The sequence below is a fragment of the Lampris incognitus genome, chromosome 10, assembly GCF_029633865.1.
Source record: "Lampris incognitus isolate fLamInc1 chromosome 10, fLamInc1.hap2, whole genome shotgun sequence".
In the NCBI taxonomy this organism is placed as follows: Eukaryota; Metazoa; Chordata; class Actinopteri; order Lampriformes; family Lampridae; genus Lampris; species Lampris incognitus.
Window position 1 is genome coordinate 48,259,991 of NC_079220.1, and position 20,222 is coordinate 48,280,212.

General features: G+C 43.6%; 1 protein-coding gene across 1 annotated transcript; it reads left to right on the forward strand.

Moving 5' to 3' along the window:
* Positions 1–8,203: 8,203 nt before the first annotated feature.
* On the forward strand, positions 8,204–19,801 carry LOC130120122 (uncharacterized). The gene is made up of 4 exons (XM_056288760.1): positions 8,204–8,479; positions 9,766–9,819; positions 10,426–10,486; positions 19,096–19,801. Exons 1-4 carry the CDS (start codon positions 8,252–8,254, stop codon positions 19,440–19,442), a joined length of 690 nt encoding a protein of 229 aa, XP_056144735.1. The 5' UTR covers positions 8,204–8,251; the 3' UTR covers positions 19,443–19,801.
* Positions 19,802–20,222: the final 421 nt, after the last annotated feature.

Sequence of the window (20,222 nt, forward strand, 5' to 3'; positions counted from 1 at the left end):
TAGATAGATAGATAGATAGATAGATAGATAGATAGATAGATAGATAGATAGATAGACGGACAGACAGACAGACGGACACAGACAGACAGACAGACAGACAGACAGACAGACAGACAGACAGATAGATAGATAGATAGATAGATAGATAGATAGATAGATAGATAGATAGATAGATAGATAGATAGATAGATAGATAGATAGATAGATAGATAGACAGACAGACAGACAGATAGACAGACAGATGGACACAGATAGATAGATAGATAGATAGATAGATAGATAGATAGATAGATAGATAGATAGATAGATAGATAGATAGATAGATAGATAGATAGATAGATAGATAGATAGACAGACAGACAGACAGACAGACAGACAGACAGACAGACAGATAGATAGATAGATAGATAGATAGATAGATAGATAGATAGATAGATAGATAGATAGATAGATAGAAAGACAGATAGACAGACACATAGAATAGATAGATAGATAGATAGATTGATTGATTGATTGATTGATTGATTGATCTCATCTCGTGGCGCTCATTGAATAATCACGTAAATAAACATGTTGAATCTGCGACAACTGAAATTCAAAGCACGCGCTGTGATACGCATGGTTTTGCTCGCGTATTTTGGTGGGGCTGGTCTAGTCGACCCTAGCTGATGGGTGAGTGCTGTTATGTTTTGTCCCCCCCCCCCTACGGTAAGGCCACACGCATCCGGGCGTTTGCGTTGCACATAAGCAATCAACTTATTTTGTGGGAAGGCCAACGTAACGGTTCGCATAACAAGAAGATGATTCCAACCGGCCCTCGCTCTCAGATAGGGACGTCGTCTCCCTTTCACGGTCTCGGATCACCACCTTCCTCGGACCTCACGATGCACCAATGACGCGCCGCGAGTGTGCCATCTGGTGGTATGGTAGAAGCCCAACGCCTTAAGCACAAACGTTTACAGGACGATTTCCATCACGACTCCTTGTAGTATCGATCTGTTGTGACTTGCATGCCTTGCTCATTGTCATTCGTATATATTCTGTGCGTTCACCGAGCTGACATGTATCCGCTTGTGGGCTTGTCCCCTATACCTACTTTAACTACGAGGCATCTCACTCGGCTCACACGCAAGCAAAAGCCAAGTTTTCAAGCAGTGAGTTGCTTTTGAGAAGGCCCATTGCAGTCAGCCCTATTACCTCCTTTGAGAGAAGTGCTACAACTGAGAGTTTTGATGACGCAAACCCACCAAAGAAGAAGAAGTGTGAGTACGGATCTCACACTTCTTCATCGTCTGCGTTCTTCCACACAGCGTCACCGACACAATCTCAATAGGGAACACGTCACAGGTCAAACCTCACGGATGTGAATGACCTCATGGTGAGACTCCAGTCCCTGTCACATATTGGCCACCATGAAGGCCACAAAGACCCTGCCTGCGTTTAATTCAAACGTCAGGGACATCCTTGTCACCACAGTGTGATGTTTTTATTTTTTTTGCCCTGATACTTTTACATCCTTCCATTCACGTTATCGCGTCATTAAATATTGCTTTATACCACTAGAGGGCAGTCTATCGTTACTTAATGGAGGGCCTGGGCCTGTCTTGAAAGCCCTGCTGAATAAGCAGACAATGAAATCTGAACTAGGAGCGGCTGCAGACCCTCTCACTCCTACGTGTCAAAATGTAGGTCTTGCATGCATATATCTTCCGTCTGCGTTTCTTCGGCCACACCAGACACCATACGACTAGAAATGCAGTTGCAAATGATCCCGTCTCTGTCTGGTTAGATGCTACCGCAGCATTAATATTCAGTCTGGGTAAACCGTTAACACTAGCTAGCCTCCCATTTGAATCGGAAGGAATCAGAGGTTGCAGATGGTCATTTAATTGTTGAATCTACACTAAACGCTTTGGGATATGATTAACAAATGTGGGAAAGAAATTATGTTTTCTCACCAATTCCTCCAATACAAAAACAAAAAAGGAAACAGGGTTTTCTCTGTGGAGAAAATGCAGGTATTACAATTTTGAAAGACTGATTTGAAGGGGACAGAATGGTGTCATCTGGCCAACTAAGGTTGAAATACAGACTACCTCAAACACATTTGTTTTGTTTTTTTTAGGTTGCTACAAGTTAGAAGTTTTATTCGGTATCAAACCGGGCGTAGATTTAACCTGGAAATATCCCTAACTGATTAATTCCATCCATCATCCATTACCTGAACCGCTTATCCTGCTCTCAGGGTCGCAGGGATGCTGCAGCCTATCCCAGCAGTCATTGGGCGGCAGGCGGGGGAGACACCCTGGACAGGCCACCAGGCCATCACAGGGCCCACACACACGTAGTAATGGGTTTATAGTAAGACGCTGTTACGAGGCCCTTTGCAAGTCCGGTAAAGTTGTTCCTCATCTGATGTGAGGGTCTAAGGACAGGATGCTGTATTGTTGTAAAGCCCACCGAGGTAAATTTGTAATATGTGATACTGGGCTATACAAATAAAATTGATTTGAAATTGACTTAAAGTGAATGATGCAATCTTGCAACCATGGGCTCAAGACCCTTGGGGTGGAGACAGATGAAGCTACATACAGGAGCATGGGAGTATGCTACTAACATATCCATATGTATGTAAGAGAGCAACGCAACTACAATTCAGCTCGCTGCGTGGCTTTCAGGTACTGCCTCAACTCATAAATAAGATGGACCCAAAGAAGTCGGCGGCTCTGTGCGTTAAGCGTAGCGAGGAGGCTGGTAGTTTTGTACACACCACATGGACCTGGGTGCATATTCAGGATTTCTTGGTGAATGTAGTTTCAAAGTTACATTTGGTTTTCAATAAAGAATTGGATTTGGATGCAGTATGCCTTCAGTTAGGGATGCCACACCTACACATCAAGGAGACTTTCAGACAAAAAAATAAAATAAAATGCTGAATGTGTTAACCCAAGCTGTAGGTCAAAGCATGTCGCTAAAATGGATTTCAAATAAGCCCCCGACAGTCTTAGAATGGCATAAGGTAATATGCCATTCTAAGAAATATCTGATGTACCGGCCTTGAGGTAAAATTGGTATATTTTAACATACTATATGGACCCCATTCCTTGATTATGGGGGACCTAGGTTATGCAACATATTCTGGAAGGTACTTCCTAGACCCAGGGATGTTGGCTGAATGCTGAAGGGAGGCTTTGTTGTTTGTATTTTTTTTCCCTTCGGCATCATTATTCTTTATCTATGATATCCTACCGTGCTTGTGAACACTGTGCTGTGTGTGCTACGTGTACAGTTTTGGAGGCACTGTGTTAGGGGAGGGGGGTTTCAGAGGGATTATTTCAGAGGGATAATGGATGCATATAAGCGGCTTGGATAATGGATGGATATGTTCAAAAAGAAAGAAATGTATTTGCTTCACGTATCTACACCCTAAATGTGTGTCACCCCCCCCCCCCCGTTTTTCTCCCCAATTGTACCCGGCCAATTACCCAACTCTTCCGAGCCATCCCGGTCGCTGCTCCACCCCCTCTGCCAATCCCGGGAGAGCTGCAGACTACCACTCGCCTCCTCCGATACTGAATTGCCCTTCTGGGACAAATAAAGTTGTCTGAATCTGAATTTGATTCATGTGGAGTCGCCAGCCGCTTCTTTTCACCTGACAGTGAGGCGTTTCACCGGGGGGACGTAGCATGTCGGAGGATCACGCTATTCAACGCAGGGAGCAGGACACGTACCCAGATCCCTACACATACCCACATACCTACAGCCACAGCCAACTGTGTCTGTAGGGACGCCCGACCAAGACGGAGGTAACACGGGGATTCGAACCAGAGATCCCCATGGTGGTAGGCAACAGAATAGACTGCTACACTACCCGGGCGCCCCATGTGTGTCATCTTTGGCTGAGTGAAAATTGCAGTCTGTCAGCGCTTAATTGCTGTCGACCCATGTGGTAGTTTTTGGGCGAGAAATCTGTCCCCTCACTAAGCCTGTCCATTGTCCGCTACCCCACTGGAACATGCATCCAACCCATTCCACGATAACCACATCGAATCAAAGGTCGACTTGTTCCCTGTGGCAACGTTAATTATCAGCTAAATTATCCCATGTGGGAGGGTGGGTGTTTTTCCCACCCTCCCTTCCATGAGTGGATTTGCCATAGTAACGCAGTGACCTTTGACTTGCTGACAAAAAAGATCAGCCTTGAAAATGAGCTGAAGAATGAATTATTTATGTGATGTAGGACTCTGTGATGAAAATGCAAAACAACGCGAACAACGCTTTTAAATGTGTTGTTCACTTGCAAAATTGCTTCATTATGGTAAAATGCAGAACTAAGTCACGGAGACTGCTTAGCCAAATTGGCTTCTAGTTCCCTCTATTGTTCTCTATTATTCTATGATGTTCGTCAACACAGGCCAGGAAATATTTCATAGGCCTCATGTCACGCTTTAAATATGAGCACATATACGATATTCCCGTTGCCCCAAAAGTGCACAGTCAGGAAATCCTTATTCTCAGTTCCCCAATTCCAACCTCAATATAGAGCCAGAATCTGCCATTATTTTCTAATACCCAACGAATCTGCGTTACCCCTGGTAAACATCCTCTTCCCTTAAATGGAATGGATCAAGTCTGGACTTGTGGCCAGTTATTTTGCCACTAAACCACGTCATAGTCATCTGTGTAGCCCATCACATGTGGTGCTTGAAACTCTGAGTCCACTAGTTTGACTGATGACAAATACCAAGAGCAATACCTAAACCTAAAGCTGCCTTGTTATGCTCCCCTGAAACTTGCCCCTGGTAAACCTCAAGCTAAGAAAGTAGAAGTCACATCGAATGTCCTCAATATATAGTGAAAAAGGTGTTGGGAGTTTTCAAAAATGCAAACATCCCGCTGTTTATGCAGCCGCATATCATGGGCTTCAAACCATCTCAATGCAGTGGCATACTTTGTGATAATCTGGATTTGTAATTATATACAGTAGTACTAGAAGATCCCCGCTACAATGTAGCGGTTTGGTTATCCACCCATCTAAATCTCCCTCCTCTTCATCCTGCCAGCTAACCGCCTTCCCCCTGCCCCTAACCCCCCCCCCACTCCAACTCCCTCCCCCCAAATGCTCAGAATCATCTGAAATGCCGAGAAAAGTGGTTTTTAGCCATTCTTAGAAAATGCATATTTTGCATAATTATGCATAATTATTACAATTATTTTAATTTTCTGCTATTTTTCTGGTCCTCTCTGGAACAATACCTACCACCTCCAAAAAAATTAGGATCATAAGTGCATTTTTGCCAAAATGCATTTATTTTGCATAATGCCAAAACATTTCTAAGTCCCAGAAAGTTATAGGTGAAAAAAATCAAAGATGCTCAGAATCATCTGAAATGCCGAGAAAAGTGGTTTTTAGCCATTTTAGAAAAATGCATATTTATGCATAATTAATTATGCATAATTTTAATGTTCTGCTATTTTTTATAGGTGCCCCTGATCATCCCCAATAACCTCCACAAAGAATCAAGGCCCCAAGTGCTTTAGTTTGGCCGTTTATAGACTCTCACACAGACACACACCACACACCAGACACACATTGTGAAAATACGGGAGTAGATTGTGGAGGGTAACTGAACGGTACCAGCAAGAGTGAAAGGGAATGTTTGTTAGATGGTAGTGAGACCAGCTATGTTATATGGTTTGGAGACAGTGGCACCGACGAAAAGACAGGAGGCGGAGCTGGAGGTGGCAGAGTTGAAGATGCCAAGATTTTCATTGGGAGTGATGAAGAAGGACAGGATTAGGAACGAGTATATTAGAGGAACAGCTCAGTTTGGCTAGTTTGGAGACAAAGCAAGAGAGACAAGACCGAAATGCTTTGGACGTGTGTGGAGGAGAGCTGCTGGGTATATTGGGAGAAGGACGCTGAATATGGAGCTGCCAGAGAAGAGGAAAAGAGGAAGGCCAAAGAGGAGGTTTGTGGGTGTGGTGAAAGAGGACGTGGCTGATGTGACAGAAGAAGATGTGGCAACCCCTAACGGGAACAGCCAAAAGTAGTAGTAGTAGCAGTAGTAGTAGTAGTAGTAGTAGTAGTTATAGTGGTGGTTGTAGTGGTGGAGGTGGTAGTAGTAGTAGTAGTAGTAGTAGTAGTGGTGGTGGTAGTAGTAGTAGTAGTAGTCTTCTGGATTGCCAACTTGCTGGTGGAGAGGCTTGCATGTACCAGTGATCCCAAGAGCTATGCCGCCCGGAGCTTGGCTCCTGGTAGGGTCACCCAAGGTGGACAGGTCAAGGGGGAGGTTCCAGATGAAGCATGATCCAACAAAGACCTCAATGGTGGAACCGTTGGACGATGTCTCCAGGTCACAATGGCAGTGAAGGCGGATGAAGGCTGCAACAGAGGGTGGTCCCCAATCATCTTGATTCTCCATACCACTGGACTCTGGCCAACCCCTGCTAAGGACTGTGTGGTGACTGCAGGTGCATCGGCCACTCCATGTAAAAAGCTGTCATGCACAGGCGTCCTCCCATTATGCGGCTCCAGGATCGGCCTCTACACCCACCTGAGGACCCAGAAGAACCCAGAGGGAGGACAGTCATACTCAACCCCGAGTGACCGTTGATGATGATGAGCGGTAGCAGTAGTAGTAATAGTAGTAGTAGTGGTAGTGGTAGTAGTGGAGGGTAAAATGTACCTTAATGCAGTTTACCCAAACCCACTTTCCTGCAGGGCTGACATAAATCTTCATGACATGAATCTCCTGGTTCATGTCATGAAGATTTATATCATCAAAGTAAAAATCAAAATCAAAAATCAAAGTAAAGGGAGTCAAACTGATGTCAGCTATAGAGAATGGTGTACTTCAACAGGAAAATCAACACTTCTCTGAAAATATTGCCCATATTAGTTGTGGGTTGCCAAATGATGATCACTGACTGAAGATCACAGTTCAGCTACCTATTTGTGCACCACCGCATGACTGATTATATGGCAACGTTGAAGTCGAAGTCCTGACCCTCTCATTTATAGAGAAGGTTTCGTTAAAGGGTGTCATCTCGGAAAGCCAAGCTGCTGGACGTATTTGGTCAGAATCAGGTATTAGTACGTAAGGTTGTTGGTTTCCAAATAGTTAAAAAAAGTCATGATGTTTACAATAAAGTTGTTGCCTTCCTAGCTGGGAAGTTTGATTTTTTTTTCTTGCACATAATATATAGTCCCTTTTTGTTTGACGCACTTTCCAGCTGTTTTTCCCACCATTGTGACTCTACGAATAATCAGTCATTGCTACAATTTTCCACCGAAAAGGAATGAGAAAGGCAAGAAAAACCTCAAAAACATTACACTGACTAAGTTGTTGAATCGTACATCCACATTTGTTCATGGTTGTTTAATTGTCTTCATGTATCCAAGGTGTGTACTACATACTGCCCAAAGTGGAGTTAAAATTACTCCTCCAGGAGATATTCATAGTTACAGTTTCATCATATTTAAGATACCATTTCACATTCACATTCAAAATGATCTAGGCACGACTCCATGACATCACTGTTTTGCTGTTGTGTTACTGATGTAGCAAATTGCGCATATCACATATTGTGTTGAAAAAACAAACCAGAAAAAGTAAACGTTGACTATACATGCATCTGCCAGTTGTGCATCTTGTGTTCCTTATGTCTTACTCAGCACTGTCGGAGCACTGTGGAAAAGTTGAGAAAATGAGGAAACGGTAAGAGCAGTTCCGTTGGTAAAGGACCTTCGTCAAAAAAATGGAAGTCATCCCACAGACTTCATCTCATCAGCCAAATGAAAGGTGCCTCACACGAGGAGTCTGAACGCTTTAATAGAAGGAGGAAGCGGGTGATTCATATGAACTCATGTCTGTCTTCCTTCTTTTGCTCCCTCCTTGCAAGTCTTGTTCCTTCTTTCTCTGCAAGCTGTGGTAAGCAAGGCGAAGAGGGCCAGCCCCCACGTTGTAGGGACTCTTCACCCGGCCTGCTGCATTCGCTTTCACTAACAAGAGGAGGGGAAAGTACGAAGTCACCGGTCACCTCTTCTTCTTCTTCTTCTTCTTTTGCTTTTGCAGGAGCTCAGTGTGCAGCAGCTCATCTAAGACGCCAGCACGTCCTTATCACACATACACGCACATACACTGTGCTCAGGAAACAACACGAGGCACGCAGGTTGCACATCAGAGGAAACTAAAAGGGCCAAGACTGTCTGCAGCTCTACGACCCCCCTCCCCCCTCACACGCATGCATGCACACATGCACATGCACATGCACACACTTCACCCCTCTCTTTCTCTATCTTATTATACCTTACTTTCTGGGTGTCGGCCCGTCCGTCTCTGCCGTCTTGGGTCTGACGATGCCACAGTCTATTGAGCGTCAGTTGGTACAGTTCCTCCTGATATGGACCCTGGTTCTCACCATCAGCCAAGTTGCGTTCATCACCTTCTACTTGACGACTGGAAATCACGGTCAGGTGAGACTCCCTTAGATTCTGCGGTGCTCGTTTCGATTAGATTGACTTTTGGAATTGTGTAAATGCAACTGACCCTGCACGACAGAGTTGTGTCTTGACACATTCACTCTTTATTTGCTTAAAGGGAAAGTTCACCCCAAAATCAAAAATACAAGTTTTCCCTCTTACCTTTAACGCCATTGATCCATCTAGATCGTTTTGGTGTGAGCTGCTGAGTTTTGGAAATATCGGCCGTATGTGGGAACTATTTTCTTAGACCGAACTGCACCTACATGAATCTGCTCACAACGAGGTGTGTGGATTATCTTGAGTAACCGGGTCATGATTTCTGGAAAGACACATTGCTGTTGAGTTTTTCAAATGTTTTTTTTATTATTAATTTTTTTTTTTTGCCGCTTTGAGCAACACAAGCCGAGTTTCATCCGGTTCCATTGTATTCGAGAGAAGGCGGAAATCCCTATGGCCGATATCTCCAAAAATCACCAAAACAATCTAGATGGATAAATGGCTCTACGGGTAAGAGGAAAAACATGTCTTTTTTTAATTTTGGGGTGAACTGTCCCTTTAATTATGTTTTGCTTTATTTTGGCAACCAGTGAAAAGTGTGTGTTAATTATTGCATGTGTTGTATCTTCACCTACTACATGTGGATGAAGTTGCACAGCAGAGGAAAATTATTGTGTGTGTGTGTGCGTGTGCGCGCGCGCGAGCGCTCACATGTGTGAGTGAGTCATGTATGCCGATTCTTAGTATTTGACTGGTTGTTTGTCAATATTGCTGTATAAATCTGCTGTGGGAACACCTGTGCAGTACATCTGCCCTTTGTGGTGGTTTCAGTAGCAGTGCAGCCAAAGGAAGAGACGTAGGCTGTGGTTTATAGCTGGATGCGAGACACACCCGTCATGGCGTTTGCTTTTCTCCTAATTGAAAAAAAAAAAAAGAGCTTGTCTGTTAAATTCATGCAAGTCTGTGGTGGAGGACTGCAATGCAAAAAAAAAAGGATAAAATGATAAACCCTCCAAATATTCTCCTAACTAAACTTTGCAGACAATAAAATTCAGATTTAACAAGCTTATTTCTTCAAAAGGACTCAAACGGTATTTCTAATCATATTTCGCCTACCGGCACACCTGCAGTTAAGTTCACCTGCAATCTCTCGGCTGTCACCTTTTGCGGCAGCAGGGCTGCACTACTGTTCTTAGTTGCAAAAAAACAACGACGGCATTATGAAACGCTCTTCATACTTTGATAAAAACCAGATTTTGTGTTTCTGTTTCCTTCTCCAGTCTCAGAGAGAGAGGGACATAACGCCACAACCCAGAGCACAAACCACAGACAGAGTAAGCGGACCACAGGTCCACCATGTGAACTCGTCCCGTTGTCCTATATGGCCCAATAGAGTGATCACTAGCCTCCTCGGTGATGTGAATGTCAAGGTCCCACTCAAGTCTGTCTTTACAGTTTTGTGTATCAAAGATTTTGTGATTTGTGTGTGTATGTGTGTGTGTGTGTGTGTGTGTGTGTGTGTGTAATGGTGAAACTTATGATCAAGTCATTCCATTCATGAAAATCCTTTTGTGCAGAGATATCAAACAAGTGTCTGTGTTACTCATTGCCCCCATCTGACAGTCTCCCCATCTTCCTCGCCTCCTGGAATAAGTATCATGACATCATTTGCTTATGACCACATTCAGAGAAATGCCTGAACTTCTTTTTGTAAACTATTTTCGTTCCTCGTTTTCCTCCCTTGGAAACAAAAAACATTGCCAGTTTTCTTTCACTTTCTGTTAGAGTTGCATATTGGGCAATGAAATGGGAAGGTGATTTTTTCCTACCTCTACACAGAAAGGATATGCATATCACTGTGGGAACCATACTATAAACTGGAGTTAACATTTCCATAGTTGATAGATTCAAGATTAACCAGTCTCCCTCTGTTTCCACAGCCTGGTAAGCAGGACTCTGGGCTCGTCTTGGGCAAGATGCTTACTGCTGAGGCCGCTCCAGGTATAACCATCTCTCCAAAAATACTTTGCTGTTTTGCTAATCCGAATAAACGATAAAATGATTGTAGTTACAAGGAGTCTTAACAGATAGATTCACTTTTTTTTTTAACCCAGACTTCGTTAAAACATTGTTCATCAGAGACTTCACTGATCGCTGGTGTTCAAGACAGTAGTTAATAGTTTAAACCTTCAAAAAACACGACACCGCTCCCTTTCCCAACTGGGAAGGTCATAGTCCAGTCACGCACGTTATATGTCCCATTCAAAACAACAGTCACAAACTATGCTTTCTAGAAGTTTAAATGACTGTGTTTCGCACGTCCAAAAATGTGCTTTCCTTGCTCTCACGGAAGTACCTCACTGGAGTTAAAAGCTGCAGGACTGTCGTGCTACAGGACTTCCTGTTCTTACGAGTGTGGATGTTTGCAGGTGATGGAGTGCAACTGCAAGAAGTAGAAGCAAATGAAATCGGATTTTGTCCGTATTCTCAACATAATCTGAATATACGTAAAGTTAATAAAGATGCATGTGTGACTGTGCTGTGAGCTTCCGGTTTTCGGGGGGGGGTGTATCGTGTGTTGAGCTGGGGTGCGCAATCTTCTTCTTGCGCATGGAGGATAAGCAAAGCTTGACTCGGTTTTCTCTTTAGCCTTTAAAGTTAGGCATATTTATTTAGGCAAATACAGCAGGTCTTGGCTCTCTGTTGCTGACTCTTACAACCAGTTTACAACACACTGTCGCACACAGAGAACGTGGCGACGTCACATCTGAATGTACCGTAAAGCAATAATACGGCTGGTACCGTAATACAATGAGTAAGGGCGCCATCAAATAACAACACTTGACACTCGCTCTTAGCTCACTAGGTTACCTGGAAAACAAAACAACAAAACATGAGGCTTCTTCTTTACCTTGACAACTAGAACGCACTCTTTGCACTTCTAAGTGCTACACGTGTCTTGAGCAAACCTCTTTCGCTTTAGCTTGGTGGCTGGCTTTGTCATTACGTCAGCGATCGTTTGCTCAGTAGGACAGTATTCCAAGATTACCTTTCCATTATTTACAGTTTCCCTTATGAAGTGGTATTTAATATCAATGTGCTTGCACCTCTGCCTGTTTACTGGGTTTCTGGCTAGGGCTATAGTACCTTGGTTGTCTTCGTACACCTTTGTTTGCGCATATTGGTATTTGTCTATACGTCTGAGTAGCTGCTCTAGGTAGATACATTCCTGTATGGCTGATGCAAAGGACATGTACTCTGCTTCACAAGTAGTGCTACTGCCGGTTGTTTTCTTGTCTTCCATGAGATCAAAGAGTTTCCTTCCCTTAGACTGACACAATATCCTGATGTACTAATCTGTCTGTTACATCTGATGCCCAGTCAGCATCACTGTACACTCTTAGACCTAGTCTCTCTGTGTCATTTCTCTTGAAGTATAACTCCTGTTCTGCTGTACCTTTGAGGTATCTGAGCATGCGTTTTAGTGTTCCAGTGTTCTTCTGTTGGTTTAGCAAAGTGCTGAGATAGTTTACTGACCACGAAACTTACATCTGGTCGAGTGCATGTGGACAAGTAAATTAAACTTCCCACTGCCACTCTATACTTTCTTGGCTCTTTCATTTTTTCAGCATTTTCTGAGTACTCAAGTTTTGGCTCACATGGAGTCTCTCTGGACCTGCAATCCTGCATTTCAAATCTCTCCAGTATTTTGCTCACATATCGCTTCTGTGACATTTTAACTTGACCTTCTGCTTGCTCAAAATCTATCCCCAAGAAATGTTTCAATTTTCCCAGGTCTTTCATTTTGAACCTTTCAGTGAGCATCCCCTTTACACTTTTCAGTACACCCTCGTCGCTAGCTGCTATGGTCAGATAGTCAACCCATATTATCAAGATTACCTTTTCGTTATGTTTTTCTCTTGTATACACACAGTGATCAGCGGGATTCTGTACAAAACCATTTTCACTCAAACATGTATGTAACATAGCATTCCAGTTTCTGCCTGACTGCTTTAGACCATAGAGAGATTTCTGCAGCTTGCATATTAGCTTTTCACACGTTTCTGACTTTTTCTCATAACCTTCTGGTTGCTCTATATAGATTTCACAGTCAATTGGTGCATGCAATACGTCCATCTGGTGCAAGACTAGGTTCTCCTGCGCTGCCTTCTGCATGACCACTCTTACACTTGTCATATCAGCTGTGAGTGAGAATGTCTCCTCGTAGTCAGTTCCTGGTTTCTGACTGTAGCCTTTTGCTACGAATCTTGCATTGTATTTATCTGATCCATCAATGTCACTCTTGAGTGCGTAGACCCATCTACCCCCCCCCACACACACACTGCCTGTTTACCTGGTGGCAACTGGGTGAGGCTGAAGGTCTCGTTCTCCTCCAGGGATCACATCTCCTCATTCATGGCCTTTTTCCACTGCCTTGATTTGGTTGACGCTATGGCGTCCTGGTAGGTTTGAGGAATGTCGCATACTCCTCTATTATAAGAGTCCACGCATGTTTGCAGTTTGTCCTCTGTATCCTCAATCTCGAATTCTTGTAGGTGAGCTGGTCTCCTCTTGGTTTGCAGTGGGTTCCTCCTGATTACAGTCTCAGTGACTTTGCCTGGCTGTGTGCTTTCAGTCTGTTCAGGTAAAGTTCCAGAAACTCCACTCTGAACACCCTGACCTGGTACATTTTCCACATTTTCATCAACAATTTTTTCTTCGCCGTCATTGACCCTAGGATGTACATTCCTATCACCATATTCAATGTATGACTCAGGTGTTTGTGTTTCCTTTTCTTTGGCTGTCTTGGTTGTGAACTTCAATAACCCGTGCTTTTGGACCCTGTCTGTGTCTGGATAGTACACTAGATAAGCTGGGCTGTTTTTATCGTAGCCAACGAAAACACCTTGCTCGCACCTAGAGTCTAGCTTCCTTTTCTCTTGCTTGTTAGCAAAACATATTGATCTAAATTTCTGCAGTTTGGATATGTTTGGTTCCTTGCCTGTGAACAGATCATATGGCAATTTCTTTGTGGGCCTGCTGTAGCACCTGTTCCTCATGTAAGCTGCTGTCTGCATAGCGTAGTTCCATAGCTTATCTGGTAACTCCCTTTCTATCAGTGAGCATCTGCTCATATCATAGAGAGTTCGCCAACCTCTCTCTGCTGTGCCATTTTGGTGGGGTGAATAGGGTGCAGACGTCTCGTGTCTAATCCTATTCACCCCATTCTTGGTTAACAGTGCCTGTAAGTCTCAGCTTGTAAACTCAGTGCCGTTATCTGAACGGATACACTTGACTTCTCCGTAAGGTGCTATGTCTGCTAAGAACCTTTCTGTGGCTTGCACTGTATCATTCTTGGACCTTAGAAAATACACCAACACGGTACCTGAGTAGTCATCTGTAAAAGACTGTGCATATCTGTACCCTTCTATGCTCGGTGTTGGTATGGGACTGGCCAAGTCAATATGGACTAGTTCTAAGGGTTTCTTAGCCTTTCTGTTTGGCTCCCTATTTCTCGTCTGGGTGAATTTGCCCTGTGTACACACTTCACATAACTGATCTGGTCTGACTGCACTTCCTTTTATCTCCATGCCTTTCACTACACCTTATAACTTTTGTACGTCTTCGTAGTTACAATGACCCAAAATGTCATGCCAAGTTTGCATGTCATGACACCCTTTACATTGGTCAACACTCTCCTCAACAGTTGGCAAGTAATACAAATTTCCACTCTCGTGGATGTCAAACCTGCTATCGTCCTTGGTAACCATGCTACTGTCCCCTTTCTTGAAAGTGATTGTCGCCCCTCTGTTTGTTGCTCTTGCCACTGAAAAGATGTCATGTGGGTATGAAGGCATGTATAGTGTATCCCGTAGCTGTGCTCCAAAGGAGTTGAATCAAGTGCAAGTGGACTTGGTATATATCCATGAAGACGTTTCGCCTCTCATCTAAGAGGCTTCCTCAGTTCGTGCCTCTTGGATGAGAGGCGAAACGTCTTCACGGATATATACCAAGTCCAGTTGCACTTGATTCAACTCCTTTGGATAACCATGACCTGGATGAATGAGAACATTCACAGACATGTGCTCTGTGCTGTTGTCCGGCACTGTCTAGTAGACATATCATCACCGTTCCTCTTCGTTGTGCTATTCCACTGCACTTGGTCCCATCGGCTAACTCCACTGAATGGGCCTCAGGCTGGAATGAGTCATCAAAGCTTTTAAACTTTCCGATGTCGTTCACGATGTGGTATGTTGTTCCTGCATCCATCATGATGCCTTTCATCTTCACGTTGTCTGGTGGTCTCTCGTTCTTTGTGTGCTTGGCTTGAAGAGATGGTATTGGTCGCTATTTTGTTCCTCCGCGACTTTTCTGACACCATCTTGTTCACCCTTTTTCTTGCACAGGGATTCTTGGTGTGTATTATTTTTGCTCCACACTTGTAACACGTCACGTTGGCATCTTCATCTTTTCTGTTGCTAGCGTGAGTCTTGGTGGGGCCTCGGCCTTGCCTTGCACGTCTTCATCACATTATCTGTAGATCCTGTCGTATTAATTTTCTCTGCTTCATACACCCGAACATAAAGTTATTTTAATTTTGCGTTATGTGGATGGCTAGCTGCTTAGAGGAGTCTGGTAGCCCGCCTAGTATCATGGCTACGGTCAGTCCATCACTCATGGTCTCACCTGCATCTCTCAGAGCCGTAACGAGGTTCTCCATCTCCGCCCTTATTATTAGTGTGCTTTGCAGTTCTTTATTTTTCTTCCGCCCATTTTTTGACACGTTGTAGCTCCTTCATACTTTTAGCTACTGAAACCATTCAACTATCAAAATGTTCAACTCATTAAGGACATTAGTGCCCCCCTTTCAAATGTTTCATACCTTTTGAACTTTTTGAAATATTCAACTTTTTTCAGCCATTTTTTGAATGGGAATCAATGGGGGACTTTTGCAACCTTTTCACCTCTTTTACTCCATCATACTTTTAGCCACTGAAACCATTCGGGTATCAAAATGTTCATGTCTTTAAGCCCATTAAGGCTCACATTTCGGTTTTTTGAAATCTTTTATACTTTTAGACATATTAAGCTCTTTCTACTTTTTCAAAACAATGGAAGTCTATGGGGAAAGGTTGAAACCCTCATCACCTTTGAACTGTATCTCCTCCTTCATTTTTTGAGCTAGAAACCCCATTTAAAGCTTAAACAGTTCAGGACATTCAGCTCTTTCAGAATCCTATTCAGATTTTGAAAATATTTTATATTTTTGAACAATTCAGCTCTAAAATTTAGCAATTCTGCCATACACTTTGCCTGTTAGAATTTTCAGTCCTATTGTGACATCACATATCAATTTGAAACTCAACTGCCAGCCTAATTACTGTCAACTCTCAACACCTGGTAGATTTGATCAGCTTCTGCCACTTCTTAACTGCTCTTCCTCCCTCTTCAACCTTCCTACCTTCCTTCCTCCCTACAACCTTCCTACCTTCCTTCCTTCCTACAACCTTGTTACCTTCCTTCATACCTTCCTTCCCACAACCTTCCTGCCTTCCTACCTTCCTACAATCTTCCTACCTACCTTCCTTCCTTTCTACAACCTTCCTACAACCTTCTTACCTTCCTTCCTACAACCTTCCTGCTATCCTACCTTCCTACAACCTTCTTACCCTCCTTCCTACCCTTCCTCTTTATCACTACTCTTCATCTTCATCACTACCCTTCCTCTTCATCGCTACTCTTCATCTTCATCACTACCCTTCCTCTCATCACTCTTCCTCTCATCACTACCCCTCCTCTCATTCAACCCCTCCTCCTCTCATTCTACCACTCCTCCTCTCATTCTACCCCTCCTCTCATAACAAACAAAGGCCATTTCTTCTAATGTACTGTAGCTCTTTTTTCTTCTTTTAGAAGAATAATGTTCAGGTCAGGTTTTGCATTTCAATGACCTAGGCCTACTTGGGGACTCTTACCAACGGGGGTCACATATTTCAGACTATTCACACCTTTTCTATACATAAACCCCTGCTGCAAATGCTTGCAAGTTTTGTTACAGCCTTGTTGTATGTGTTTGTAATGGGACTGGGAGCACTTTGAAATCTTTGCACCACTTCCACTTTCTCATACTTTAAACTACAGAAACCATTCAACAATCAAGCTATTTATGTATTTAGCACATCATGGCAAATTTTTCAGTTTTTTATACCTTTAAAACTTTTAAAATATTCAGCCATTTCACATTTCAGTTTCCAGCTATTTCAGGTAGGCTAGTGACTTTCTGACTTTTCCTATTTATCCATTTTCAGCAATGCTTTTGCGATTTCTTCCAGCAGCTCAGCATTGACACGCCTTTTCTGTGAAAAAGCATTTTTCTAGTTAGTCGGTAACACTCTCGTTGTCTGTCATGTGCAGCTTGGTAAATGACATGTACAAATGTATTATCCGCGGCTTGCTTTTTCCGGAATAATGTTCTTTCAGTATTCTCAGAGCCTTCCTGCCATCATCAGTGGCTTCACGTCTTATCAGCGATAGGCTTTTATCATCTATCAGTCTTATTAGCTCAGCATAGCAATCAGCATCTTCAGCTAGCTGTTCTTTGCTAGCGCCGGTGGGCTCACGTAAAACAGTCTCTTTTAGCTCCAGAGTATGTCAGCAGCCTAGGAATCTTGTTTCCCAAAGGTCATGCTTATCTTCGGATCCGTCAAACAAAAGCTGCGGTGCCAGGACTCCTGTTGCTCTGCTTACCATTTTGCTAACGCACTAATTTTACCGTGGCCTACTAGCTTGCTATACTTTTTTTTTGCTAAGCTAGCTTATTAGCTCCATTGGCTAACGCATAATACGTCGCGTAAAACTTCTTCCGAGAATATAAACACAGATTAAGAAAATCTTTGATATAAACGCTCACTTATCTCCAAGATGGTCCACATAGCCTGCAGAAGTTCCGCGTAATACTTCGCGTTAAACTTCTTCCGGAATGCTAGCTTGTATCCAACTCTGCCTGGGCCTATAACCTGTAGAGCTGGGGTGCGCAATCTTCTTCTTGCGTATGGAGGATAAGCAAAGCTTGACTCGGTTTTCTCTTTGGCCTTGATTGATTGATTGAGTGAGTGATTGAGCGAACAATAAAAAATCGATACAGGCTGTTGACTGCATGTACGATTTTGAGAAACTGTCAAGGATAACACAAGAAAGCTAGTATGCTTATTTCCACGGTGGTCTTTAATGGAAGGGGGTAAAAGGATAGTCGTCAGCAAATGACAGACTTTTTTTCCCCGATTTTCCCTATTGTATCCGGCCAATTACCCCACTCTTCCGAGCCCTCCCGGTGGCTGCTCCACCCACTCTGCCGATCCGGGGAGGTCTGCAGACTATCACATGCCTCCTCTGATACATGTGGAGTCGCCAGCCGCTTCTTTCCACCTGACAGCGAGGTGTTTCGCCAGGGGGACGTAGCGCGTGGGAGCATCATGCTATTCCCCGCAGTTCCCCCTCCCCCCGAACAGGCGCCCCAACCGACCAAAGGAGGCGCCAGTGCAGCGACCAGGACACATACCGACATCCGGCTTCCCACCCACAGACACGGCCAATTGTGTCTGTCGGGCTGCTCGATCAAGCCGGAGGTAACACGGGGATTCAAACCGGAATCCCCGTGTTGGGAGGCAACGGAATAGACCGCTACGCCACCCAGACGCCCAGCAAATGACAAACTTGACAGCTTATACATTCAAAAATACTACAGCTTATAAGAACAGAGACACTATATACAACACAAGGGAAAAAATGATATTAGACAATAAATATGAGATAACACTTTAACCTGTTCCTTCACCACATTCTTATAGTGGTTTTGAACCTGCGCACTCCGTCAATTTCCTTCATGACTTTGGGTGGTTTATTCCATAAAACAGCTGCTGAGTATTAACAGGTTGCCTTGCCAGTACGTGTTTTGAATCTGTAGGGTACAAAGTCAGTCGCACCCCCCCCCCACGTGGCATAACTATGTGTGTCCCCAACCCGGCAAAAACGGTACGATATTTGAGCACATCCCCATTGGACTGTTGAAGCCCATCGTAAAGATTCAACAAAGTGATAAGTTTCTCAATACCGAAGCCATTAGTGAAGTTTTTGTTTGTACGGCTATGAATGTTGCCTGACAACATTTTAATGAGGTTAAAAAAAATGGACGTTATCCTTTAAGTTGAAGCGATCACTTAGGCCATCTTTAATAAGCTTCTGCACACGGTGCAATGAATGCAGCGGGTTTGTGGTTAAGACGAAACAGCCTTAAGCATCTAAAATAATAATTGTCATTGGTTTTCCACAACTCAAGGTCACTTAACAATAAAAAAAACAGCACTCGCAGCAGCAGTCAAGACGTGACAACAAAATGTTAGCAAGACATAAAACAAAGAGATGAGGAGAGGGGAAACACCGGGAAAGGGGACAGATGTAAGTTCCCCACGAATTTCCGGCAAGCCGAAGCACATTTCCTTTATGTAAAGGTTAAAGTCTATTACGGGGAATTCAGAGAGGACTACTCACAGAAAGGATGGCAATGCCAGATAATTCGTAGCTAATGCAAACTTTACATATGTCAACCACAGGTAACACAAAATATATCGAGTGGAAAATGAAGAGTGAGGACGAATCCCTGATCTCCGTGGGAAAAAACATGACTGTAAAACAGTACGGTTATTACTTCCTGTGTCTTCTGGTGACAGTGCAGAATCACAGCAGAGGGGATCACAAGGTGAGCCTCAGCAAGAACGGCAAAGTCCTGCTACAGGGCACTACGTCCGGCAAATACAGCACAGGCTTCCTGGGCAGGGTGGAAGAGCTAGCCGCCAGCGACACCCTAACGGTCACCATCAACCCAGCGGCAGAGATTGACACCACGTCCTCCGCAACAAACATGGGCATCATTTTCCTGTCCAAGTCATCTCCTGTGTAGATGCGAAGATGCTCACATCTGAATGTGTTTCTGCCAAAAGGACTGCCTCTAGACCATTTAGTGAACCCATCACCTAGCTCGAAGTGACAATGGGGGAATCAGGTTAGTTCAAGGCTTGCAGGAAAAAAAGCCTAACCTTAATTAAGCCTAAAATCCTATCGATAAGCAAAAATATACAGTGGAAATTCTAATTGTTTCAGTTCTCATTGATTTGTTGTTGTCTTCCGTGCACAGTTTAAAACATTGTTTCATGAGTTGTGAAAAAACATTGTTTCATGAGTTGTGAAACAGCAATTCCTGACTGCCTCGAGCTGGTCCCACGCCGAAAGTACACGTGCAGGCTTCCGCTTCCCTTATAGACAGGCATCAATTTCAAATTCTGTCTGTAACTAGTTTAGTTTAGCATATAACTATGTTGGTGGAAGATAAGAAGGCAAATTTCATCTTATTATTAATGCACTTTAGTCCCCCTGTGATTTTACAGTGAGATTAGCGGTCCACCCCAAACAAAGAAATATAGTCGACAATCTCGTTTGAAAGAGACAACTCGCACGTGTACTTGTTTGCTATTGCGCATATGCTAATGCCAGTTTATAGCTGAACAGCATGTCAGCGTGGATGCGAGCTATTGCTCCACTGCTGATGAATCTCTATCCTCTCACCTACAGTTAAGCACCGTAAATCAATGAATGTAGATAACAGTCTTCCCTTCATTTTTATACTGAAATTCCCTGTTCTCAGTATAAGAGACTGTGATTGTGTCCTATTATAACAGGTGTC

What these genes read in the sequence shown, in the direction of transcription:
- LOC130120122 (XM_056288760.1), top strand. Translation starts at nt 8,252, where the DNA reads ATGCACACATGCACATGCACATGCACACACTTCACCCCTCTCTTTCTC. An exon ending in GAGCACAAACCACAGACAGA is followed by an intron (nt 9,820 to 10,425) that starts GTAAGCGGACCA and finishes CTGTTTCCACAG; the next exon opens with CCTGGTAAGCAGGACTCTGG. An exon ending in TACTGCTGAGGCCGCTCCAG is followed by an intron (nt 10,487 to 19,095) that starts GTATAACCATCT and finishes TGTCAACCACAG; the next exon opens with GTAACACAAAATATATCGAG.